The sequence below is a fragment of the Artibeus jamaicensis genome, unplaced genomic scaffold, assembly GCF_021234435.1.
Source record: "Artibeus jamaicensis isolate MK-2021 breed Jamaican fruit bat unplaced genomic scaffold, CSHL_Jam_final contig_518, whole genome shotgun sequence".
NCBI lineage: Eukaryota > Metazoa > Chordata > Mammalia > Chiroptera > Phyllostomidae > Artibeus > Artibeus jamaicensis.
In genome coordinates this window covers 4,932,280-4,956,730 of record NW_026521870.1, presented here as the reverse complement: position 1 = coordinate 4,956,730, position 24,451 = coordinate 4,932,280, and the positions used below count along the sequence as shown (strand labels likewise).

The window sequence follows — 24,451 nt, the reverse complement described above, 5'->3', positions numbered from 1 at the left end:
TTCAAATGATGATTAGAAAACAAAGTTTGATAACCATCAAAATTAATCAATGACGATAAGTCATAATAATGGTTACTGTGTGTATGTGGTGGGAGGGGCATAATGGGGCTTTGGGGAACCTCAAAATGATCTGAATGGTGAATATATCAGTATGTTTACTTCTAAAAATTCAATGAGCTTCACATTAGTGTTGAGTGTTTATGTATCTATGTTTTTTTATGTATATATGTATTACTTCATTTAAAACAAAATTGTTAAATCTCTCTTTTGCAATAATAACACATTACTGGTCTGGCTTTCAAGGTCTCTACTACCCAGCCTGCTCAAAGGATCTGCACTGAGACCCTCCCTTCCCCATCCCAGGCTCACCTCATGCCATGAGGACCCAATATTCAAACTGCCACTTGTGTGACTGCAGCCCTTTCCTCCAATTAGTTCCCTAGTTGTCTGCATATCTTAGCTACAGTAAATGTGCTGTAATAAACACAGGCATGCAGACAGCTTTTTGAACTGATGTTTTGTTTTCTTCAGATGAATACCTAAAGGTGGGCTTGGTGAATTATGTGGTACTTAATGTTTTTAAGAACATCTGTAATTTTTTCCATAGCGGAGGCACTAATTTACATTCCCACCAACATAACAGTGTACAAGGATTCCCTTTTCTCCATATTCCTGCCGACCCTTGTTATTTCTTGTCTTTTTAATGAATGGCACAGGTATAAATTGATAGTTCACTGTGGTTCTGATTTACATTTCCCTTTTGATTAGTGATGTTGAACACCTTTTCATGGACCTGTTACCCAGATGTATGTCTTTTTTGGAAAATATCTATTCAGTTTCTCTGTCCATTTTTTATTGCTTTCTAAGATTTATTTATTTACTTATTTACTTATGCTATTTAGTTGTATTGGGTTCTTTATATATTTTGGATGTTAACCCCTTGGCAGACAGATGCTTTGCAAATATTTTCTCATTCCATAGGCTGATTTTTCATTTTGTTAATGCTTTCCTTTGCTGTTTGGAAGCCTTTTGGTTTGACATAGCCCTACTTATTGCTTTTGGTGTCAATCTGAAAAATCTTCACCAAGGCTGATGTCAAGGTGCTTACTACCTGTTTTCTTCTAGGAGTTTTATAATTTCAGGTCTTATGTTCACATCTTTCATCACTTTGATTTAATTTTTGTGTATAAGATAGTGTTTCAGTTTTCCTTTGCATGTGGCTGTCCAGTTTTTCCAACACCACTTCCTGAAGAAACTGTTTTTTCCCTAGTGTATATTCTTGGCTCCTTTGTCACAAATTAATTGACTATATATGTGCTGGTTTGTTTCTAGGCTCACTATTCTGCTCCACTGATTTATGTGTCTGTTTTTATGCCAATACCACACAGTTTTGATTACTATAGCTTTGTAATACAGTCTGATATTAGGAAGCATTATGCCTCCAGCTGTGTTCTTTCTCAAGACTACTTTAGGTACTCAAAGACTCTTGTGATTTCTAATACATGTTTTAGGATTTTTTTTTATCCTCTATGAAAAATTCCACTGGGATTTTGATAGAATTGCATTGAATATGTAGATTGCTTTGGGTAGGATGAACATTTTTTAACAATGTTCTTCCAATCCATGAGCATGGTATCTTTCCATTTATCTGTGTCTTCAATTTCTTTCATCATTATCTTACAATTTTCAGTGTATAACAGCAATTTGGTTAAATTTATGCCTAGGTATTTCGTTCTGTTTGATGCAATTATAAATGGGGCTTTTGATTTCTTTGACAATTCATTACTAGTACAGAAATGCTACAAATATTTGTATATTAATTTTGTATCCTGGAACTTTACTGAATTACTTATTAGTTCTAGTAGTTTTGTAGTGGTTGTCGTAGGTGTCAGGGTAATGGTGCTCTTATAAAATGAGTTTGAAAATACTCCATCCTCTTTTTACTTTGGAAAAGCTTAAGAAGAAATGGTATCGTTTCTTCTTAAATATTTGGGAGAGTTCACCAGTGAGGCCATCTGGTCATGGACTTTTATTTGTTGGAAGGTTTCTAATTACTGATTCGATCTTTTTACTGGTGATACATCTGTCTAGATTTTCCATTTCTTTATGATTCAGTCTTCAGAGGCTGTACATTTTTAGGAATTCACCCATTTTTTTAAGATGTCAAAATACATTTTAATTATTTTAAAGTTGCTAACGACCATATATTTCTACAAATAAAATTCTAGTTTATTTTATTATATCATATTAGGGTTGGTATTCTGGAACTCTAAAAAGCACCAGTGTTTTGTTCAAACAGAAGGTAATGCAACCACATATCAAAAATACAGGGACAGGTTACAGTAAGTTTATAGCTATTCATATGGAAAATAATATAATAATAAATAATAATACAAGAATAAACTTTATGTTCTGTGTAATCGTAACTGTAAATCTCCTCTTGCCACACTCTGTTATGTGTTTGGAAAACAGCTTTCATTCCATGCCTAGCTCAATTTCATGTACACGTATGAGGCCTGCACAGAAAGTACACAGCCATGTAATGTTAAAAAAGAGACATTGAAGAAGATACAAGATACAAGAAAAATTGTACATGGACAGTGACAACTCAGTCCCCTTCAAAGTAGGCACTGTAGTACCTCACACAGTGCTCCCAGTGTCTCTTCCACTGTTCAAAACACTGCAAAATCCTTCAGCGGATTTGCCATCAGTTGCCCCCTGGTATTTTCCTGAATCTCATCGATGGTCTGAAATCTCTTCCGCAAGTTGATTTTAGTTTTGGGAAAAGCCAGAAGTCAAGAGCACCAAATGTGGGCTGTAGTGGGGCTGATGATTTGACGTTCTGCTGAAAAACTCTGCACCAGAAACGATGCATAAATGAGCACGTTGTCATGAGGAAGCTGCCCGTCACCAGTTGCCCATAGCTTGTTTTTGTCATATTGCATCTCTCAACTGATAACATTAAAGTAGTACCCCTTAGTGTTTGGCCTGGGGCGTATACTCAGGATGAACAATACCTTTCCAAACAAAACACAGTTAACATGGTCTTGATCTTGCTGTGACTCTGCCACACCTTCTTTGGTTGTGAAGAACCAGGCAACTTCCATTGGGATAACTGGGCCTTCATTTCTGGATCATAGCCATTGACCACAATTTATCTCTCCTTATGACCTTCTTGAGGAAATCTGGTTCACTGATAGCAGTTTGAATTAGGTCATTAGCAACCGTAGCACCATGTTCTTTCTGTTCTCATAGCAGAAGTGGTGGACTGAATTTTGCCAGGACATGTTTCATGCCAAGATCCTTCACCAAAATCTTGGACACAGTAGTTCTGGAATCCCCAGATCAGCTTCTAGTTCTCACACTGTCAGTCACTGATCTTTGTTGACTGCAGCCCATACACGTTCAACATTCTCAGGTGTTGTACTCGTTGCAGGCCTTCCAGAACATGGATCACTTTCAACAGATTCTCAACCATCTTTGAAGCATTTGTGCCACACTTTTCTTTGCACTGCACTCACTACATAGTCTCTGAAAGCCTTTTGAATCATACCAATAGTTTCTGTGCAGGAATGTTTAACTTAACACAAAATTTGATGCAAATTTGTTGTTCTATTTAGTCATTTTGAATGTGATGGCCACACAGTACACATGCTCACTCAATGATGTCTACCAGCCCCACTGACTAGAACAGTGAAGTCATCATTGTTCAGGCATGTGCACTCCCGTCCACTCCTTGGCTGCCAGGTTATATTGATGTTGTGCAAACTGTTCTCATTATATTAACAATGAACTGGACTTTTTCTGGACTGTTGCTCAGTGGGTTTGTCCCAAGAGCAATAAGATTTATGAATGAACTAATAAGCACATTCCTCAGTCTGACTTTAAATCTTAAGAATGGTAAGGATGAGGGTTGGGGGAGAATGTGATAAGTATTTTCTAACATGTGATAGAACTGTCCTAAATAAAGCTAAGTACAGATGATAATATGATTAAAAATGGAGTATGGGAGGTTGATGATATAATTCAAAGGGAGATAAAGAAGAAAAACAAAATATACTTAGCTTAGTTTGAGTCTCCAGTGCTAAAAAATACATGTACATGCTTAACAGAGTAGTTGGAAATGTAAGCCCGGTGCTCTAGAGAGAAACTGGAGTTGACAACAGAGTTTAACATAGTGAGAATGAATAAGACCATGGAAGAACAGAGTGTAAAAGAGTACAGATCTGCAGCTGGAATGTGGTGCACTGCCAACATACAGATAAAAAGAAGAGGAGAGAGATGCAGAAAGGAAATAAGCTGAGTGGTTGAAGGCTATATCGGGTTCTTCTACAAAAAACAAGAGTCATAAGAACTTAAGAGTTAAGGCTGAAGCAAGAGGCAATTGAGTCAATAATTAGGGCATGCAGTGAAGATTAAATTATTACACCAACACTGGGAATATAAGGGAATTACATGACATCTCTTTGTTCAAACTTCCGAGGTCACTGATTCCTATTAACTTGACAACATAAGGAAAATTCTCGCATGTAAATTTCCTTTACCAGGTGGTAAAGAAAGAGCTAACAAGTTTATTCCTTGTTGCTCTGAAATCCCTGTAGGTATGTGATATTTATGGATTCACTTGGGTACTCTGGTAATATTAGCACAAAACGGCCACTCCGTAATAGAGAGTGACAAAAATAAACTGAAAGATGAAAGTAAGGGCAAAAACTAAGCCACCTTGATTCTGGATAACTTCAATCTTGGAATTAATACTATAAATAATTTTATTCCTAATAAGCTCTAAAATGCTTCTGAACAAGGTGACTTACAACACTATGACTTTCAAAAATAAAACAAAAGTTTTAAACTAAGAAACTATGAAAACATTTAAAGTATACCTTTGCAATATACAAAGCAGGGCTGTAATAATTAATGTGCTTATATTTATTGAAGAACTACCTCCCACCCCCCAGTTCCACTGAGAACTTAATTAAAGTTAGACTGGTGGTTAATGATTTGATAGACTTAGGTCTTGTCTTAGGTCACAGGGCTGTTTTAACATCACTTATGAAAAGGCAGTAAATACTTATTGTACAATTTACTCAATACAAGACAAAATCTTTGTTTATAATCAAATTCTTGAGACTTATTTTAAAACAAGAAGGATAGAGATAACTTGTATAAACTAGCTAAATTAACCAAACTCTTCAAAATATTTAGACTTAAACATACTATAAACCAGTGGTGGTCAAACTTTTTTAAGGCACAGTTCTCTTCCTTAAAATCAAGTCTTACTCCGATGAAAGCTTAAGTTACTCTGTTTCAGTGAGAGAGAAGTTGTGTCCGTGTGTGGGGAGGAGACACGTAGCTCCATTCCTTGTTCCCACTTTCAATAACAACACTCCAGGAAATGTGCAAAAGCTAAACTAAACCACCGTAATACTTTAGTCCTCTTCTGATTTTAAAGATGGGGGGAGTGAGACCCAGGTGATTAACTGTCTTGTTCAAGATGAAGGAGCTAATCATGGAAAAGCCAGGACTGTATCTCACGTCTCTTTTTTTTTTACTGCAGACCACCTTCCATAGTAGTGAAATCAGAGTACCATTAATTAATAGAATCCCATGGATTTCCTGTGAGACATTCCCTGACTGCTCGGTTGTTAGCTAATTCACAAACTCTGTTCCATGCCCCCCTTTGTTTACTGTTCATGTTACTTTGTAGCAACATGTTGCACTGTCATTGTTTCTTTGTTTGTGAGTACGCTGGTCTTTGAGATTGGACGAGGGACAAGACATGTCTTATTTCTTGTGCATCACACAACAGAACTTGACACAAGATCTGTTACTGTTAACTAGATAAAGAAATCAATATTGTCAATTTATGAAGATACGAAGTCATCACAGAAAATTACTTAACAGCTTTTCCATAAATGTTATTTTCAGTAACCTAATCCATACCTCAAGTAATTACTTGTGCTTGAATGTAGTCTGATAAGTAATTTCTCTTAAAGGTAAGAATTATTAAGCTGGGGCATTCAAATCAACAAATGAAATCTTGCCATAGGGAAACTTTCACTTGGAAATGATTGACTTGACCAGTTGTTTACAGAAAGTTTTTTTTACCTGCATATTCTGGATAGCATATAGTGAGAGGGCTCTTTTTGATTTTTTCTTCGAAGAGATCCTTCTTGTTTAGGAAAAGTATAATAGATGTTTCTGTGAACCATTTGTTGTTACATATGCTGTCGAACAACTTCATGCTTTCATGCATTCGATTCTATAGTAGAAAAGATACAATCAGCTTGTCATAATGACAAGGATTTTGAGAAATACTACTTAAGAAATAACAAATGTTATAACAAAACAGAGCTTAATTAAAAATAGATAACATACTAGAAAAATCCACTTCTGGCATTAAAGAACAAGCACACTGTGGTTTTAGGGGAGACGGCATCTGCATCACTCGCTACTCTGGGCCTCCAGCCAGCGTTCGCCAAGCGCCCACTGTGTGTCTCTGGGCCTGGGCCTCTCCTGCTGCGGGACCTTGCAACCCAGGCACGCCAAACGTAAATATTTGAAAATATCTCAATATTAATGAATTTAATGAAACTTCCACTAATTGATAACTGGAGGTTTTAAAGGCTACTAAATAAAACTGAATAAGCTGAGGTTCAGTTAGCCCAACACCCTGAATATAAAAGTATGCTAGGGAAGGAAACTTCCACTCCTGACTCCTCCTTCTAGTATCTGTGGTTTCAAAAAGGGCACTGATGCACTTCACAGTGTCCAAATCAGAGCAGTGGATGTATGCTGATGCACTGTACCTGCTACACTGTGACTACAAATAAATGATTAAAAAAACAGAAAACTGACATTTCTATCATTTTCCCAGTTTGTACTAAATTTAAAACAACAAGAGTTTTGTATTTCTACTTCAAAGTATTTCCCGCAGATTCATGACATACTGAAATGCACCTGAAAACGACATGGATGTGCAATGTGTAACAGGGATCAGAGATGACTGAGTGGAGCTGGCAGAAGTAGTAAGAAAAGAACTTTATTTCCATTTAGTATGTAGATACTACCAGATATAGAAAATGCATAGTTAGGCACATAGGTTTGAGATGAGATTAAAACTCTTTTCTTTTTCTCAGGATCCACCTGTGCTTCTTTAGTATAATTCCCATTTAGTATGGAAACAGAAAAGTTAGAGAAAAGAGCCAAAACTTTCAAATAATTCAAACATTTAGCAAGAATTTCTCAATAATTTTTTCTCAGAAAACCCCCTGGCAACATCTTCAGCGTCTCATATTTCATGCTCAATCTTCAAAAGCGGTTGTACTTGCCATTTCTTCATCCTCGGCTAGAACCAGGTCATAGTCACTCAGCGCCACACAGAAAATGATGGCAGTCACTCCTTCAAAGCAATGGATCCACTTCTTCCGCTCAGACCTCTGTCCTCCCACATCAAACATTCTGTACGAGGAAACACAGCGAGTTGCACATTACACTGAATGTCCCAGAGCTCTGACTTCCACAATTTCAGCAAAAATTGCAGAGAGAATGTGGGATGGGAAGAAAGGATAAAAGGGCTTTATGGGAGGAAAACAATTTCAGAAATTGGCTTTCACAAATAGAAAGTCTTCTGATTTGAAATTTTTTTTTTATCAAAGAGAGAGCATCTAAAAACAAAACAAAACAAAAAAACCCCTAAAAACAACATATTAACATATAAGACTACTTAGAACAGACAACTGCATATGAATGAACTGCACTACATGTAAACGCTAGGAAGTCACACGAAGCAACTAGGAAACAGAGAGAATAAAGTGTGTCAATTTGCCAATGTCACAAAACAACAGAGGCAGAGGACACTGTCCCCTCTTCCCACTACAAAATGGGGTTTTCTCCCTGAGGCAATATGAAGGAGAAACCATTCCAGGTAAGAAACAGCTGAACGAGCAAGTCATCTTTGGTGAGGTGCGGGGGGCAAGAGGTTGCCTAAATTAACAAGTAAAACCAGGGTATAAAAGAAAATGAGAAGAAACATGAGGTAAATGGGTAGTCCTAATGAACAGTCTTAAAATTCACAGTAAAAACAATCTATTTTTACACACTATATAATAGTAGACCATTGTTGTTTAGTGTACAGGGTAGCAACATAAACAGTATAAAGACAATGATTGTTTCCTCTTTTTCTGGTAAAAGTTTAAGTTAAGCAAAAGTTGAAATGTACATAGGGTATGTTATGCAACCTAGCAATAACCACTTATATAATGGAGACACTATGCACACTGGTACATTTTTAAAGGCTCCATTTATCTAAATGGTGCACTAATTAAAATAGTCCCTATTTAAATCTCACACAGCAAAAAGAATTTTCTCTGCAGTACTGGCCTATAAACTAGTATTGTTAATTTTATCACCATTTAAGTGGCCTTCATTTTACTGGTTTAGCTACTAAATTGTTCGTTAGGTTTAAGGATGCTATATAAAAATGATTCTACCACATGATAAATAAAATGTGTAAGATACAAAAAGGACAGCTGGTAATAAAGATCAAACAAGAAATAAAATTAATTAAAGTAATTATACATTTTTAAACTGTGAAGGAACACAATCTGAAAGAACTTTACCAAAAAGATAATGTATTTTAGATAATCTCTCTGATCAGACATCATGTAGTTCCTGACCACTCAGTATAAAATAACAACCAACGACACCACCCCACGTTTTCACTCTGTGATGGTGCATTTTATGTGTCCATTTGGCTAAGCTATTACACTAGTTATTTAATCCAACATGAATCTAGGTGCTGCTGCGAAGGTGTTCTACAGTTGTAGTTAACATGTATAATCAGTTGACTTTGAGTAAAGGAGATTACGCTGGACAATGTTGGCAGACCTCGTCCAATCCCTTGAAAGGGAGGTTTAAGGTTTTTCTTAAAAGGAAAAACTAAGGTTTCCCAGAAGGAAAAGGAGTTCTGACTCAAGACTGCAGGATCCATTTCCCTCAGAGCCTGCTCTCTTATCCTGCAAATTTTGGACCTGTGAGCCCCACAGTCATGTGAGCCAAGTCCTTGAAATGAACACAATCTACTAGTTCTGTTTCTCTGGAGAACCTTGACTGATACAATTTTAATACCCCGAGTGGGGTGCTGCTATATGAGGTCTGTCAAGAAAAGTCCAGCCATCGTTCGATATAATGAGAACAGTTTGCACGACATTGATGTCACCTGACAGCCAAGGAGAGTGGACTGGAATGCGCATGTGAGAACAATGATGATTCACTGTACTAGTCAGTGGGGGTGGTAGACTGTGTTGAGTGAGCATGTGTACTGTGTGGCCATCACATCCAAAATGACTGCGTACAGCAATGAATCTGCATCAAGTTTTGCATGAAGCTTGAACATTCCTCTGTGGAAACTATTTGGATGATTCAGAAGCCCACAGCAATGGGTAACTGGTGATTGGCAGCTTCATCATGACAATGCACCTGGTCATGCACCACATCTCATGCAGAGTTTTTTGACAAAACTTCAAAATATCTATCTGACTCAGCTCCCCCACGGCCCAGGTTTGGCACCCTGTGACTTCTGGCTCCTCCCCAAACTAAAATCGCCTTTGAAAGGGAAGACATTTCAGATCATCAATGAGATTCATAAAAATATGATGGGACAGCTGATGGCAAATGGGAGAACTGTGAGAATGTTGCAAGGTGCCTACTTTGAAGGGGACTGAACATCAACATCTCTTGCATCTTCTTAAAAAAAGTCTCTATTTTTCATATTACATGGCTGGGTACTTTGGGGCAGACCTCTAACCAACACAAAAAACTGGAAGCAGCTTTGGAATTTAATAATAGGTAGAGGCTGGAAGAATTTGAGTTACTTGACAGAAAAAGCCCAGATTGCCTTGAAAAGATGATGGTTGGAAACATGGACATGAAAGGTGATTTTGACAAGACTTAGATGGAAGTGAAAAGGGTGGTAGAAAAACTTCCATCTTAGGAGAATTTAGGTATCACCATGAACACAATGTTGGGGAACGGATGAATGTTGGAGATATTTATGAGGATTCTCTGAAGGAAATGAGAAACAAGTAATTAGACACTGGACAGGAGATAATTCTTTTATTTTTTTAAAGTGGTAAAAAAAAAAAACAACCTTGCTTAACTGTTTTCTAGTTGTGGGTGTAAGGTAGAATTTGTAAGAAATGAACTTGGATATTTCACTAAGGAAACTTCCAAGCAAAGTGTTCAACCTCCAGCCTTGTTTCTCCTTGCTGCTATGGCAAAATGCAAAAGGAAAAAGAAAAACTGAAGAATAAACTATTAAGCAAAGAGGAACCAGACACACACAGAAGAGAATGTTTTGCCCTAGGTCACACGTTCTCCATGTGACAAAGGGCAAAAAATGGAGTAATATGGCTGCAAGACAAAGAATACCAAGGACTACCAACCACCAGCAGAAGCTAGGAAGAGGCAAGGGAGGTTTCTTTCCTAGAGCCTCGGAAGGAGCAGAGCCCTGCTGACACTGCCTGCAAATGTCCAGCCCTCCGCAACTGTGGAAGAATACACTCCTGCTGCTTTACGCTGCCGGCTTGGTGGTGTTTGTTACAGCAGCCTTAGGAAACTAATGCATCCCCTCACCTTGCTTTCTTTTTCACTATAGCAGTTATCATCTCCTGAATATTAAGTATTTATTTATCTCACTCCGCTTAACAACAAAGAGACAAAAAGTTTGTTTATTTCAGTCATTTTATACCACCTACACTGGGAACACACATGTACTTCATAAATATTTGTTGAGTAACTAAATGCACTGTGTCTATGGAATATTTTAAAACTTTCAAATAACAGACTAGCTTTACACCATGTTAAAGATCCAGGTCTTCCAGTTATGCTACTAGAATATTAAATATAAAAGCTTTCACTTGAAAATTAGGTCCCCGACAACTGAAGAAATCTCTTCAATTTACAGAGGTTAGAAATAAATGATGACCATTCACACGCTGGTCATAAAGAAAGAACCTGTCATCTAGGTCGGTGCCTGTCGAACTTCAGAGCACAGCAGAGTGGGCGACGCATGATGCCCACGCTGCTGCTCCGAGCACTGCACTTTGGGTCACTGGTCTAATTCTTCAGCAAGGAGCAAAAATGACTAAGAACTGATACTACAAACAATAGGGTTGTGAATACAGCATTGTTCACTGTTTCACCCATACATTACAATTATCTTCAAATTCCAAACTTCTATTTTTTTTAAAAAAATTAATCAAAACCAGAACAAAATGATAATATGTTCTTCATATGAAAGTATGAGGCTTCTGATTAGCACCCAACAGGGACTGAATTTGAGTTTCCTCAGGTGTCTCTTTTTGGAGGAGTGGGGGAAGATGGCAGGAAATACTGGAGATCTGAGATGTGCCTGCTGGCTGATGCTCAGACTGCCATCTGATGCCTCTCACTAGGACCACGACTGACTGGTACACAGCTGGTGGACCATATACGGGTATCAACCCTGTAAATACGAAACCGCACTGCAAAGCCCACCACACATTTACGTTACTACAGAAAATAAACAGATATTTATCTTACAATCATTTTATAGTAGAAGGGATGCTTTAATTCTGTATTTGGCAAAAATTTCAGAGTAAAATAAAGCTGTTAATTCTTTAAAGCAAAACAATCCATGTACGCCTGCCTAGCACAGAAGTGGTAAGATAAATTCGGAAAGAATAATGTCTTATTGCTTCATTCTGGATTTAATTCCAATCATCCCACAAAGAAGTGAAATTCAGATTTTACATGAGCAGTTAAAATTAGACAATGAATTATAACACAAAACACACACATGATAACCACATCCAAGAGTTCCCAGTAGAACTATTCCGTTTCTGCCCTCATTCTTCTGAAGCTTATTTAACATATAAAAAGCACATCTGGAACCCTATGTTAGCAATGATAGTAATTTAAAAGAATTTTCGAATCCAAAATAAGACCAAGTTTATCTGAAGTTCTGGACAAACCTATGTTTAAGTCAGCAAGTGAAAACAGTAACTAAACACACCCTGTGCCACTCTACCTCACCTGCACAGACTGAACAGACTTCTGGAGGGACTGCGGTGAGAAACGACTGATCCCAGTACCTGCCCAATACTGAAATGACAACCGAGAAACTCAGGCTAGCAGGAAGACGATGGTCCGAAGTGAGTATTTAAGGGGACTCTAACCAGCCTGAAAGTGAATTTACAGTCAGATCGCCTCAAGTACCAAATGACTGACTTAACATTTACCATCGCTGTTTCTTACCACGTATGAAGCTCTTTTACAACATGTCCTTCACAGGAAACAACTCATTTTATATTTAAACTTCTGACAATAGGCATGATGGTAACACTCTCTGTTATACGAATCTTAACCAGCCCTGGCTGGTGTGGCTCAGTGAACTGAGTACCGGCCTGTGACTCAAATGGTCACTGGTTCAATTCCCAATCAGGGCACATGCCTGGGTTGGGGGCCAGGTCCCCAGTTAGGGACACATGAGAGGCAAAAACACATTGATATTTCTCTTCCTCTCTTTCTCCCTCCCTTCCCTCCATAAAATTAAATAAATAAATAAATTTTAAGGTTTTTAAAAAGATTTTATTTATTTATCTTTAGAGGTGAAGGGAAGGAGAGAGGGAGAGAAATAGCAATGTATGGTTGCCTCTCATGCATCCCCTGCTGGGAACTGGCCTGCAACCCGGGCATGTGCCCTGACTGGGAATTGAACTGCGATCCTTTGGTTCACAAGCCCGTGCTCAATCCACTGAGCTACACCAACCAGGGCAAATAAATAAAATCTTTTAAAAAAATCTTAACCAAGCTTGCCTGCTTACATAATAGGAGCCTAGGTCTAAAATTCTTAACTTGGTAACTCAAAACCCATGCATTTTTCTCTTTGAGGTACATGGTTAGATTAAAACCATTATCTGAACATAATTTAAGTTTGCTGCAGAGCATCGTCTTTAAATTGAGATAAATAAGTAAAAAGCAAAACGATCAAAATCTAAGATGCACTAGGTTTTAAGGGGAAATAGAACTGTAATGGCATAATCAATAAAATATATTAAAAAAAAAGAAACAAACCTTAAACCTCATTCTAACAGTGTGAACTTCCTTATAATTAACATGACTTCATAATTTTAAGATAAAAGGCAATAGTTCTCAGAGAAAGCATCTCAAACTTTTAAAATGATACTTTAATATTCCTGAATTTGGTCACTTGATATTCTAGAATTAGTAAGCAAACTAAAGGAAGGTAAATGATTTCAATAAGACAATGATAGCCAATAAAAATGTCCACTGACAGCTTATAATATAGAAAAACAGAAAATAAAAGCATATACAAAACCGTACCATGTGTTAAAGCACAAAGTTTACAAGGTCAGATAAAGTAATTACGATCTGTACCTCTGCTTAAGAAGCAGGGCAATGTTTGTTTTTTGAAGAGCAGCTGCCATGGAAAGTTGAAATTAAATTTTCGTTTTCTGGAAAACTCAATTATATGAACCACTGAATGTGGTATAAATTAATGACAAATGATAATAACAAGTCTATTTAAAATATGGGAGCAAATCAAAGGAATAGTTGCATATATTTAACTATGCTTCCCACAACCTGTAATTGTCAGCTTCTTTAAGCCATGAGCTGATGATTACTGTTTTATTTATCTTTGATTTGGAGCCTTTTTATAAGATGCTTTCAGAAATTCTGCTTCATCATCATTACTTTTCAGACCATTAGAGTTAAATGAAGCAAAGTCTAGCAGTATTGGACATACTTTGAAAACTGTTATTGGAAAAAGAAAAACATAGCTCTGTAAATTTGAATGTAATGTTTACCTAAACTCCCAGGAACCTGGTTCATTATAACATGAGCAAACTAGACAAAATCAACTCCAGCATCCCACCATTTCTGAAGGCCAATACAATGCAGTGCCTCCCTGCTCAGACCTCAGTAAGTTAATAGTCAGTACACTCTAAATAAATAAGCATTTTTCATCTATCAGTTTGCATGAATAAAAATTTCCAAGAAAAATCTTTAAAGGTGCTCTTCATTTTAGTATTTCCCTAAATAAACATATATTCTACCAGTAAAACCCCATCTTTCTACCTAAAAATTGATGGCAGACATTTCCCAAAATATACAGTATCAGTATTTGCAATGTAGAACTAAAAGCCAACAACCACTTTTACTTAAATCACTGTGAAAAATATAGGCAAAAGGAATTGGCAAAGCTATTGGTTGTCAAATAAAAATATATATTCCTAAAAATGTTTCTTGCCCTCTTTCATCCCAAAACCCTTTTGTGCAATCATCGGAGAGAAAATTTTTTAAATAATTTCCAACCCAAAATTTTTAAAACTTTTATAATTAAACCTTTTTCCTAAACAATGTGTTTTATGACTTACTTATAAATCATATGCTTTGAAGTTACTCACTTAAAGTGAAGATCTTTGAAAGTAAAATGGGTTTCAACAATTCCTGTAGTTTTCACTCGAGTTCTGAGAACATCTTGTTGAGTTGGGATGTAATTTGGCTGTGCTATTCTGTCCAAGTCGTTCAAATAGCTAAAAACATAAACGATAAAACAATACGCTAGTATTAATACAGTCAATAAAGATCATCTAAATCAGAGTAAGATATTTTGATACATGCAATATTCCAAGTACTGGAAGTCTTTATATTTTATGTAATGATGTAATACAACCAACTTAAGTTTGCATCTTACATGACTCCCCACTGACTGACATGAACGTGCTTATACTTCTCCAGCCACAAAACTCTTAGAACATTTTTTAAATGTTATGTACTTTGTTCCTGGAGGACAGTAATTAGTAATTCTCCTTGTTGGCAATGAAAACAGACCAATAGTAACTTCTTCAAAAGTATCTAAATAAACTGCACACCATGTGTTTCTTTTTAAAAATTTTTTCTTTTTTTTTTGATGTAGTGCTATGGATTTAAAAAGTTAGTTTTTGAGCAGACAGTGGGGAAACCTCTGGCCAAAAGCTAAATTCAATGTTGTTCCCTTTCAACCAGCCTTCAGTTATATATAGGAAAACACTACATGTAACCCTTTACTCTGAATTTTACTGGCTTCCTAAATCAATATTCAAATTTTACTTTTTACTGATTTTAATCACTCATTCAATACTCTCTGCCAACAATGCCAAATATGTTAATATAAAAATATGGTGGTGAAATACCATGCAACTATTTTGTATAATTTGCATCAAATTATGTAGTATAATCCATGTTATAGAAAGTCCACATATGCAGAGATCAATGTGAACCTGAGTAGTTAAAGAAGGATTTGTGGCTAGTGAGGAGTATAAATAGAAATCTGAATGATGGGACAGAAAAGAGGAACACTGTTCACATCGGGACAAGCAGTAAACCGGTATGGGGGCAGGAGTAGTCACATCTTGTTTCTCAGAAAATAAGGCCACTGATAGGCTATGCGCAACCTAAAATGAGAAGTCTGGAATTAATCCTAAGGTCAGCTGAATGTGGAGAGGATCCCTGCAGTGCTCTGCAGCAACTGGGGCAGAAAGTGAAAGACAATTTAGAAAACAAGTTTAGGTACAGAGAGGCACCACCTACTGCAACTTTAATTAATGTTATCCTCCGGAACTCTTCCTTAGCCATTTAGAAGGAAGGGGTCTTTCAAACAAAAAGAGCTTTAAAAATATTTGATTCATTGGGGATAAACCTGTAAAATTACCCAAACACTGAACTAGTAACAAAAATGTTTTAGACAGTTAAGTACATGTATCTGGTGTTGATATACAAGAATACACAGAGAGATGATAGCTTGAATTATTTGTATCGCACTTAATTTAAAAGAATCTTATTATCTTTTATTGCATTGGTGATAATCCCTCAGTACTTTATCTATATTTTAAATTCAGTATTACAGCCTTACTTGTAATCGGTAATGAATATTTCTTGATATTTAATGTGTAAGACATTTGTTTATATTCAATAATTATTTTTCAAAAGCAAGAATTTTTTTAAATTCCATATATATAACATTGTACCTTATTGTAGAAAAGTCTGAATAAACAAACTAAAGTTTATGACAAGATTTTACTAACTGTCCCTATGAAATATGAAGCTACTTTATTTAAAATTTTCCTGATTGTTCCTAAGTATATTTCTTTGCTTAAAACTGCTATAATTGTAATAGTCTAAACATAATGCTCATTTCTATTTCAACAAGACAAAAACAGCACTGTGAAAAATTCCAATTGTTTTAAACGTTCAGAAATTTAAAGTGTAAATTGGTGGTGGTTAGTCTTAACAGGCAACTTTGCAGCATCCCCCACCTCCAGTCAAAAACTGAGAAATACAAATGCCACCCCCCCACTCACCACGAAGAAAAAGATTCCTATGACTCTCTTCATTCTTGAAAAACGACTCCATTATCTGAGGTCAGAACCACCAGTAATGAAATACTGGGGAGTCAAAGCAATATACAAGGTCCAGAACAAACAATGCTCCTTTTTATTACAAAACCGTAAGCGTATAACCCTGTAGCATAACAACATCACACACAAGCACACCATATGACATTTTAGGTGAAATGTTCAAATTAAAACTCTAAATTATTAAACCATATTACTACCCTACCAAACACACGCAGGCATTACTTCTGCTGGACCCTGTATTTTTCTCCTTCATGTCTAATCATGTCTAAGCATTGTACACAAGAGAGGGTCTTGGTAAATAGACTAAGGAATGAGGAATCCAGGAAGACCACCCCAGATGGGGCAACATATTTTAATCTACTGTCCCTTAAATTACCGAAATAGCTCCTCTTGCTGGCCTCAGCTCAGAGCAACCTTCTCGCCTTAATAGTGATTCTCATTTACACTGTCCTGCAGGTACTTGTGGTGCCAAAGCAATATTACGATGGTCAAAGAGTTGTGTTCTTGCTCTAAGTAATTTTCCTTCAATTTCTCTTCCAGCTCTGTAAAGTCTGGTTTATTAACTCATTCATTACTAAGCGAGGGCATACTGAGTGATGGCTGAGTCAGGCAACAGGGATAGAACACTGGACAAAATGGACTTTAATGAATTTACAGTATAGTGGCAGAGATTGAAAATAATCAAATAGTCTTAATATAAGTAAAAATTATATGAATTCAAAATAAATGCAAATCTGTGAGCATTATGAAAGAAAACATATCATGTTATGAGCACATAAAACAAGGAGTCAAGGAGCTACTCAATGAGTCAAGGACTATTTCTTAGTGGAAGTGACACTAGTTGAAGAGATGGGCTACATATTCATTCGGTAAGAAATGTTATCATTCACACTGGATCATTCACGTAACACACACTGGGCACTCTGATGTGCAATAAATGACACACTACATACTAAGCACAGTCATGTTTTTCACTGTGGCAAAAAATGTATACTTACACAGACCCTTTAATGCTTGTTACTGTCAATCTAATGCCCACCTGTGTTCCTAAGAGCCAAAAGCTCTGCCAAGAAAATGGAACAAACTTGGGAGGGTAAAGTGAATGCACAGCACATATTTTAAGGCCAATTAGACAAGATCAGGCGTGTTCAGGGTGGTATGGCCATAGATGTTTTAAGGCCAATTAATGCTATTCATATTATACCCAACATTTTTGAGTATGTGTGCCAATTATGTAAACCAATGATTTTTTATTCTACGTAGATCACTAAACAGAATGCTACCCAACTAGGTTCTGTCTCAACTTGCTCTACAAGCTTTCTGGACCACCATCTGGAAAATCAGGGCAAACTTTTCTACCAGAAAACTACTTAGGTATCTGTAAGCAACATCTAGTGCAAAAGGGTACATACAAATCACAATTTTCAAGTGGAGAGCTATTTTACTCAGTGAGAAAATATCTTGGAATCACCATGTGTCCCTTCAAAGGGGGTGCACGTTATTCAAGGGGCCTGTTACTAGACAAGTAACTCTTCTCAGGCACCATTAGTAACACAAAAATAACCCAAATCAGTTACCCTCCCCTTTGGCTAGTCCCAGGCAAAGTAGAGATACACCCACATTCAGATTGAACTACGGGAAGTTCCAATTACTTTCTTGGAAGTATACTGGCAACAGTCCCATTCTACATGTTTCAGTTAGAGTTACGCAAAGCATGAGTCTCTTGAGATACTTCTGAACACAAAAGAAATAACAACATTGCTCTCTGCAAAAATATAGAAAAGAGTTTTAAAACGCTGTCACTATGAATATCCTGAACAGTGTAAGAACGTGTCAGCCAATTCTGCAATAAAATTGACTTGGAGGTATATTTGCCTTGCAAGTAATTATTCATGATAGTTTAGTTCTGAAGATATGATTACTTACTATGCTGCAGAATCATTAAGCTGGTACTCCCGGGATCTGTTGAAACAGGCTTGTACACCAGTGTCTTTCCACAATCTCTTTATAACCCCAGCAAGTTCTGCAGTCATGAAACCTTCTTCAGCAGCTCCAGCAAGCACAAAGAGTTGACGGGCATCATCCTGAACATTCAAGGACCATTAAAAAAGAAGTAAAAAAAAAGATACTTTACAGATAAAAAGTACAAAGTGGGCATTAATAGATAACAAAAAGTGCAAATAAAGTGGATTTCCTTTTTTAACATTTTTATTTACTGATTTTTAGAGAGAGAGAGGAAAAGAGAGAGAAACATCAATTTGTAGTTACACTTATTTATGCATTTATTGGTTGATTCTTGTATGTGCCCTGATCAGGGATAAACACACAGTTTTGGTATATCGGGATGATGCTCTCACCAAATGAACCACCTAACCAAGGCAAGAATAATTTTTTTCCCGCTCTAACACACCACTTTAAAACGTGGGCTCATCCAAAAGAGCATAATCTTAAATCATGAGAGCACATTCTGTGGTTTTGTGCCAGTTATCAAGGCACTAGGGAGCTGGAAGTATGACATCCTCACAGTTATTAACCACTCACTCACTGATGGTCTGTTGTACACTAAAGATGATCACTTTTGCGCTGGCTGGTGTAGCTCAGTGGACTGAGCATGGGCTTGTGAAGCAAAGGGTTGCCGGTTCGATTCCCAGTCAGGGCACATGCCTGGGTTGCAGGCCAAGTTCCCAGTAGGGGACTCATGAGAGGCAACCACACATTGATGCTTCTCTCCCACTCTTTCACCTTCCCTTCCTCTCTATTTAAAAATAAATAAATAAAATATTTTTTAAAAAAGTATCACTTTTGAGAAAACAGAAGAATGTATGCTTTGCTACCCCTCCCAAAAAGTGTCTAAGAAATACATTCACACTGTTAGAGATTATTTTAATATGGAATCTAATTAAATGTTAGCTTTCTGATATTTACAGAAGCAAAATAAGTTCAGAGAAGGGAAAATTGGTATGGAGTCAGCAAAAATGACTTCATGGAATGACCTGAGATTTTCAGAATACATTAAAGCACGTACACAGTAGTGTCCCTCATCTGCAGTTTCAGTTACCAGGGTCAGCTGTGGCCTGCAAATACTAAATTCTTCCCATGCACTGACACTGTCACGGCTGCATGACCCAGGACCACCTGACGCAGACGATCCTCCTGAAACATCATCGGGTCAGTAGTAGCCTAAGGCTGCATCACAATGCCTGTGTCACTCACCTCACTTCTCAACACACGGGCATTTTATCTCTCACAGCATCACAAGAAGGGTGAGAACAGCACAATAAGATTTTGAGAGGTAGAGAAAGAGACCACACTCATATAACTTTTAATACAGTATACTGATATAATAATTCTATTTTGTTACTAATTATTGTTGTCAATCTCTTACTGTACCTAATATATGCTAAACTTTATCTTAAGTACATATGCATTGGAAAAACATAGTATAAACAGCGTTTGATACTATTCACAATTTCAAGTATCCACTGGGGGTCTTGAAAAGTGTCCTCATTGGATAAAAGAAGACTACCATCCATTAAAACCAATGGGCCGGGAGGTCAGGGCAGGTGTTTGCTTATGCAGGTCCAGGAAATAAGCACAGCTCTGGAATGCAAACAATCATGATGTATATAGAAACAGAATGCAAAATAATTTAAGTAAATACTATGTATACAGAGTTAATTAAATGTCCTTAAAATGCAAGATTACAAATATGTACAGTTATTCTTTGTCCACGGGTAATCAAGAACGCTGGGCCAGTGCTGTCCGAAGGAAATGTATCATGAGCCGCTGATGAAAATCCAAGTTTTCCAACAGTCACATTTAAGTGAAAAAAGTTAATTTGATATTATATTTTATTTAATCTATACGTATCATTTCAACATGTTATCAGTATAAAATTATTGAGGCACTTCATATTCTTTTCATACACATCTAGTCAATTTAGACAAGACACTTTTCAGATACTCAATAGGCAGACACGTGTGAGCAGCAGCGACAGTGTTGGATAACAGAACTCTGGTCTTTGGGACACGCCATGGTTAATCCAAAAACAGGGGAGGTGTGAAGTTACTACCTTCACAGATTCTCCTTAGCCCAAGACACACAGCTCTATGTTAACGGGGTAGAGGGTCCCTAATTTTTCTCAGAGGACATTTTTTCAGAGTATTATAGTAAATGGTTATAAAGTGATGGAGCACATTATGATAAGGTGTATAGAAGAGAATTTGGTGACACAGAGTAGCAGCGCGTACTAGCTGACAATATAAATTCATTTTGCTGCCAATTTGGGAAGTATTTTCAGATGGAACCATCATGAAAAATCATGAAGTCTCTCAGCATGGGAACATATTAGTAGAGCATGTTTCATTTTTTAGTAAATCACAAGAGAAATGAATGTAAGCAACACACGTCATGTGATACACCCTGACATAACATGGTTTCAAGTCATTCTTAGCACTATTTACTAATTCCAGTAAACAGTTATTCACTTTTCCTAATAATTACATATATATGAGAAATTTCTAAATTTGGCGATTTTTATTAAACATCAAACAATTTTTCCTTCTATTTTAGACAATTACTTTTCACTCAGTGAGTCTTTACAGGAGCTTTCATTATGACATATTTTATTCAACTGCAAGACAATTTCTTGATAGAAAAGACTAATATCCTCTGGCATGGGTTCTAAAATCACATTCTCTTCACACTTCCTAGGAAGAGGCCTAGAGAAAAGACACGAGGAACTCAGTAAGCTGTGCTGATGAGCCAGACTCCCTGTGACATTCAAAAATGTCTCTTCTTCATAAAATGTAGTCTCCTTCCCTTGACAAACTAATTATAAATATTCATTTCCATGTCATTAGCAGGACATTTAGATATTTATAGATGAGTGCTAAGGTAATAAATTTAATCAGGAAAGTACTTTAGAAATACTTATGAAGATAAACAAGAGTATACCAAAACAGTGTAACACAGGGCAGAAAAAGAATAGGGATTATTGAAGAAAAGTAGTAAAATTGAGTCAGAAGGGCTATAGGTTAGTGAAGTTGTTTATGGGGACTTATCTGTGATGTTAAAAAGACATGTTACTTGCCAGGCGACTGTGAGTAGCCACGAAACATCCTTGGATGTAGCCAAGTAAATGTTTTCAAATTACTAAGAACTAAAGGAAAATCAGGTAGTTTAGAGAATGTAAGTTCCAGTTTGTATAATGGCATACTTTGGAAATGCAGCAAAAGAAATAGAAAATGCTGGCATGTCAAGAGACATAAGATGGCCTCTATTCACACTGATGGTCAGGGAACGCTTGACACATTGTATTTAGTTAGTGACACTACGTCTTATCTGAAGCTGTTACGCACTTTATAAGAATTCAGAAGAGTCTGCCCAGGATGGGGAAGAGAGACTTTGAAGGACCGTGATGGCTGTCTTCTGACATATTAAATAAAGATCATTGAAAGTGAGAAGCAAAAGATACCAGATTTCAATTCCGTAAGAACACTGAACAAGGAAAGCTATCTGAAACAAAGGAGGGGAGGGAGAGAGCTGTTTTTAAACACAGGCCTAATGATTTTCTCTTGTAATATAGCAGACAGATTTATTAACGAGATCAAGAGTTTAAATAGAAAACACCAGAAAGCATTTCTACAACAGAAATTGAAAAATAAGATGATAGTCTTAAAAAATAGTGACACCCCTGAATTTCTGGACACAGGATGATATACTGATGTCATGATTGATATATGTGAGCGAATCATTTCTTTTAATGGCTGAACTCAATTATTTCATTGATCCTGGACAACACATAGGAAAACAGCTATCTGCTTTCTTCAAAGTTAGTGCGCCTTAAGTAAATCCTGAGAACTTTAGAGGAGTCGCCAATTCACAGTGACAATCCCAGACATTAGAGGACTACTTTGCCTAAGACATACATTAGTGTAAAATGCTTTTTTCTAAAGACACGAATGTAATCAAAACAAAAAGTGAAGCAAGGAAATAGGAAGTCATTTTCCTGCTTTCCCACAGCACTGCTTAAAAGGGGTGAAAAGCCTGAAACTAAAATAATCTAAGTTAATTTTAACTAAATTGCGGGTGGTAAAAATTCTAACTAAATTGCAGTGAGTATCAGCTTCATTATGTAAGGGAGAGAAATCACAATAAATATGTTACTCGAATACAACTTTTACGTATATATTTATGAATCTTGTAAATGTATATTTTTATTTTCCCTTAATAAAATAAATAATGTTGAAGTATTCTTTATATAGACAATTGAATCGGCTGTTAAAAGAGATACAGAAATGTGATAATCAATACATGAACTGCAGGAAATAGAAAAATAGTGTGCCCTGGCTGGTGCAGCTCAGTGGATTGAGCACGGGACTGTGAAACAAAGGGTTGCTGGTTCGATTCCCAGTCAGGGCACATGCCTGGGTTGCAGGCCAGGTTCCCAGGGGGAACCCATAGGAGGGACACATGAGAGGCAACCACACATTGATGTTTCTCTCCCTCTCTTTCTCCTTCCCTTTCCCTCTCTAAAAATAAATAAATAAAATGTTTTAAAAACAAACAAAAAAAACTTACAAAAAAAGAAAAATACTGTGTTAGAGGCACATGTTACATTTCAAATGAAAGTATCAATTTGCCACATACATAAGTCAATATTTCTGAGAATCAAAAACAATATAATCCTATGTCATCTTAGTTCTCAAATGTAAACCAGAAAACAAAATGAAATGCTCACCTGGAAGAAAAATAAGTAGAAATAACTAGAAACATTTTGAAAAAGCCTACCAAAGAAGGAGAGCTAAAATTATTAATATTAAAAGCCCATAAATAGTCTGGTGTTAATGCAGATCAACAAGGAAAAAATCCTAAATCTAAACTTACTATACGATAAGGTAAAGGTGGCAAGGTAAACTAGTAAAGAAGAACATGACTATTCAAGAACATTAATAAATAATTAGCCATCTGAAGAAAAGAGTAATGTAGAGCAGAAGTGTCAAACTCATTTTCACTGGAGCCATCAGCCTCACGGTTGCCCTCAAAGGGCTGAATGTAATTTCAACTCCTTAACACAGTTAAGGAGTAGTTACATTTATGCATTCCTAAAATTATTTTGGCCCTTTGCAGGCAACCACAAGGCTGATGTGGCCCTCGGTGAAAATGAGTTTGACACCCTGATGTAGACCCTTATTCCATACATATACCTAAGTAAATTTCAGAAGGATTAAAGAACAAATGCAAGAAATGTTAAAATTCACTCCACTAAAATACTTTTAAAACAACATGAATATCTTGTAAATCTTTGGTTCAGAGAGTTTCTAAATTTAAACATAATTCTAGAAATAATAGGGGAAGGTTTAAAAATTTAAAAAAAACACATTAAGGGCAAGCAAAATGCAAGAGAAAATATAAATTAGTGGGGAAGAGGCTAATACACATGTACTTCCAAACTAGCAAATAGATAATAGAAGCACCAAGGCTCTACTAGGTAAATGAATAAGCAATAAAATACAGCACTAACATAGAGGAACAAAGTTATAGTCAAAAAATATAAAAAACTATACAACTATACTAAAAATTGAAAATGTAAGTTAAATTGAAATAAAATTTACTAACAAATTGCATAGTACTTTTTAAACGCAACACTCCTAAATTCTGACTACTTAAGAGTGCTAAGAAAAGTCCCTGCCCTAAACTGCTTCTAGGAAGGTAAATTGCTACAACATTTCTCCAAAGCAATCTGGAAAACCTGCAGACAGACATAAACTAAGGAAAGAATTAAAGGCCAAAATCGGAGCACCAGAAAAGTGGTAATGATGCAGGAACATGCTGAGGCACTGGGGAGAATCTGCTGTTGAGCTGGGTCAACTCAAGGCAAGGTTCTTCTGCTCTGTGGAGCCTAAGTTATTCCAAGTAAGTACTTGTCAAACTACCTGTGATTATGGACAGGTCTTGTGTTTTTATTTATTTTCTTTTGTTTACAA

At 36.5% G+C, this 24,451-nt stretch overlaps 1 protein-coding gene across 1 annotated transcript in view; it reads right to left on the bottom strand.

The window, feature by feature from the left end:
* GNAI1 (G protein subunit alpha i1) overlaps positions 1 to 24,451 on the bottom strand; it is a 78,406-nt gene that overhangs the window by 1,390 nt on the left and 52,565 nt on the right. Inside the window, exons 4-7 of the mRNA XM_037133293.2 lie at positions 18,390 to 18,547; positions 14,472 to 14,600; positions 7,332 to 7,461; positions 6,109 to 6,262 (exon numbers count right to left, since the gene is read on the bottom strand). Of these exons, the coding sequence (XP_036989188.1) occupies positions 6,109 to 6,262; positions 7,332 to 7,461; positions 14,472 to 14,600; positions 18,390 to 18,547 (571 nt within the window). The remainder of the gene's footprint in view (positions 1 to 6,108; positions 6,263 to 7,331; positions 7,462 to 14,471; positions 14,601 to 18,389; positions 18,548 to 24,451) is intronic.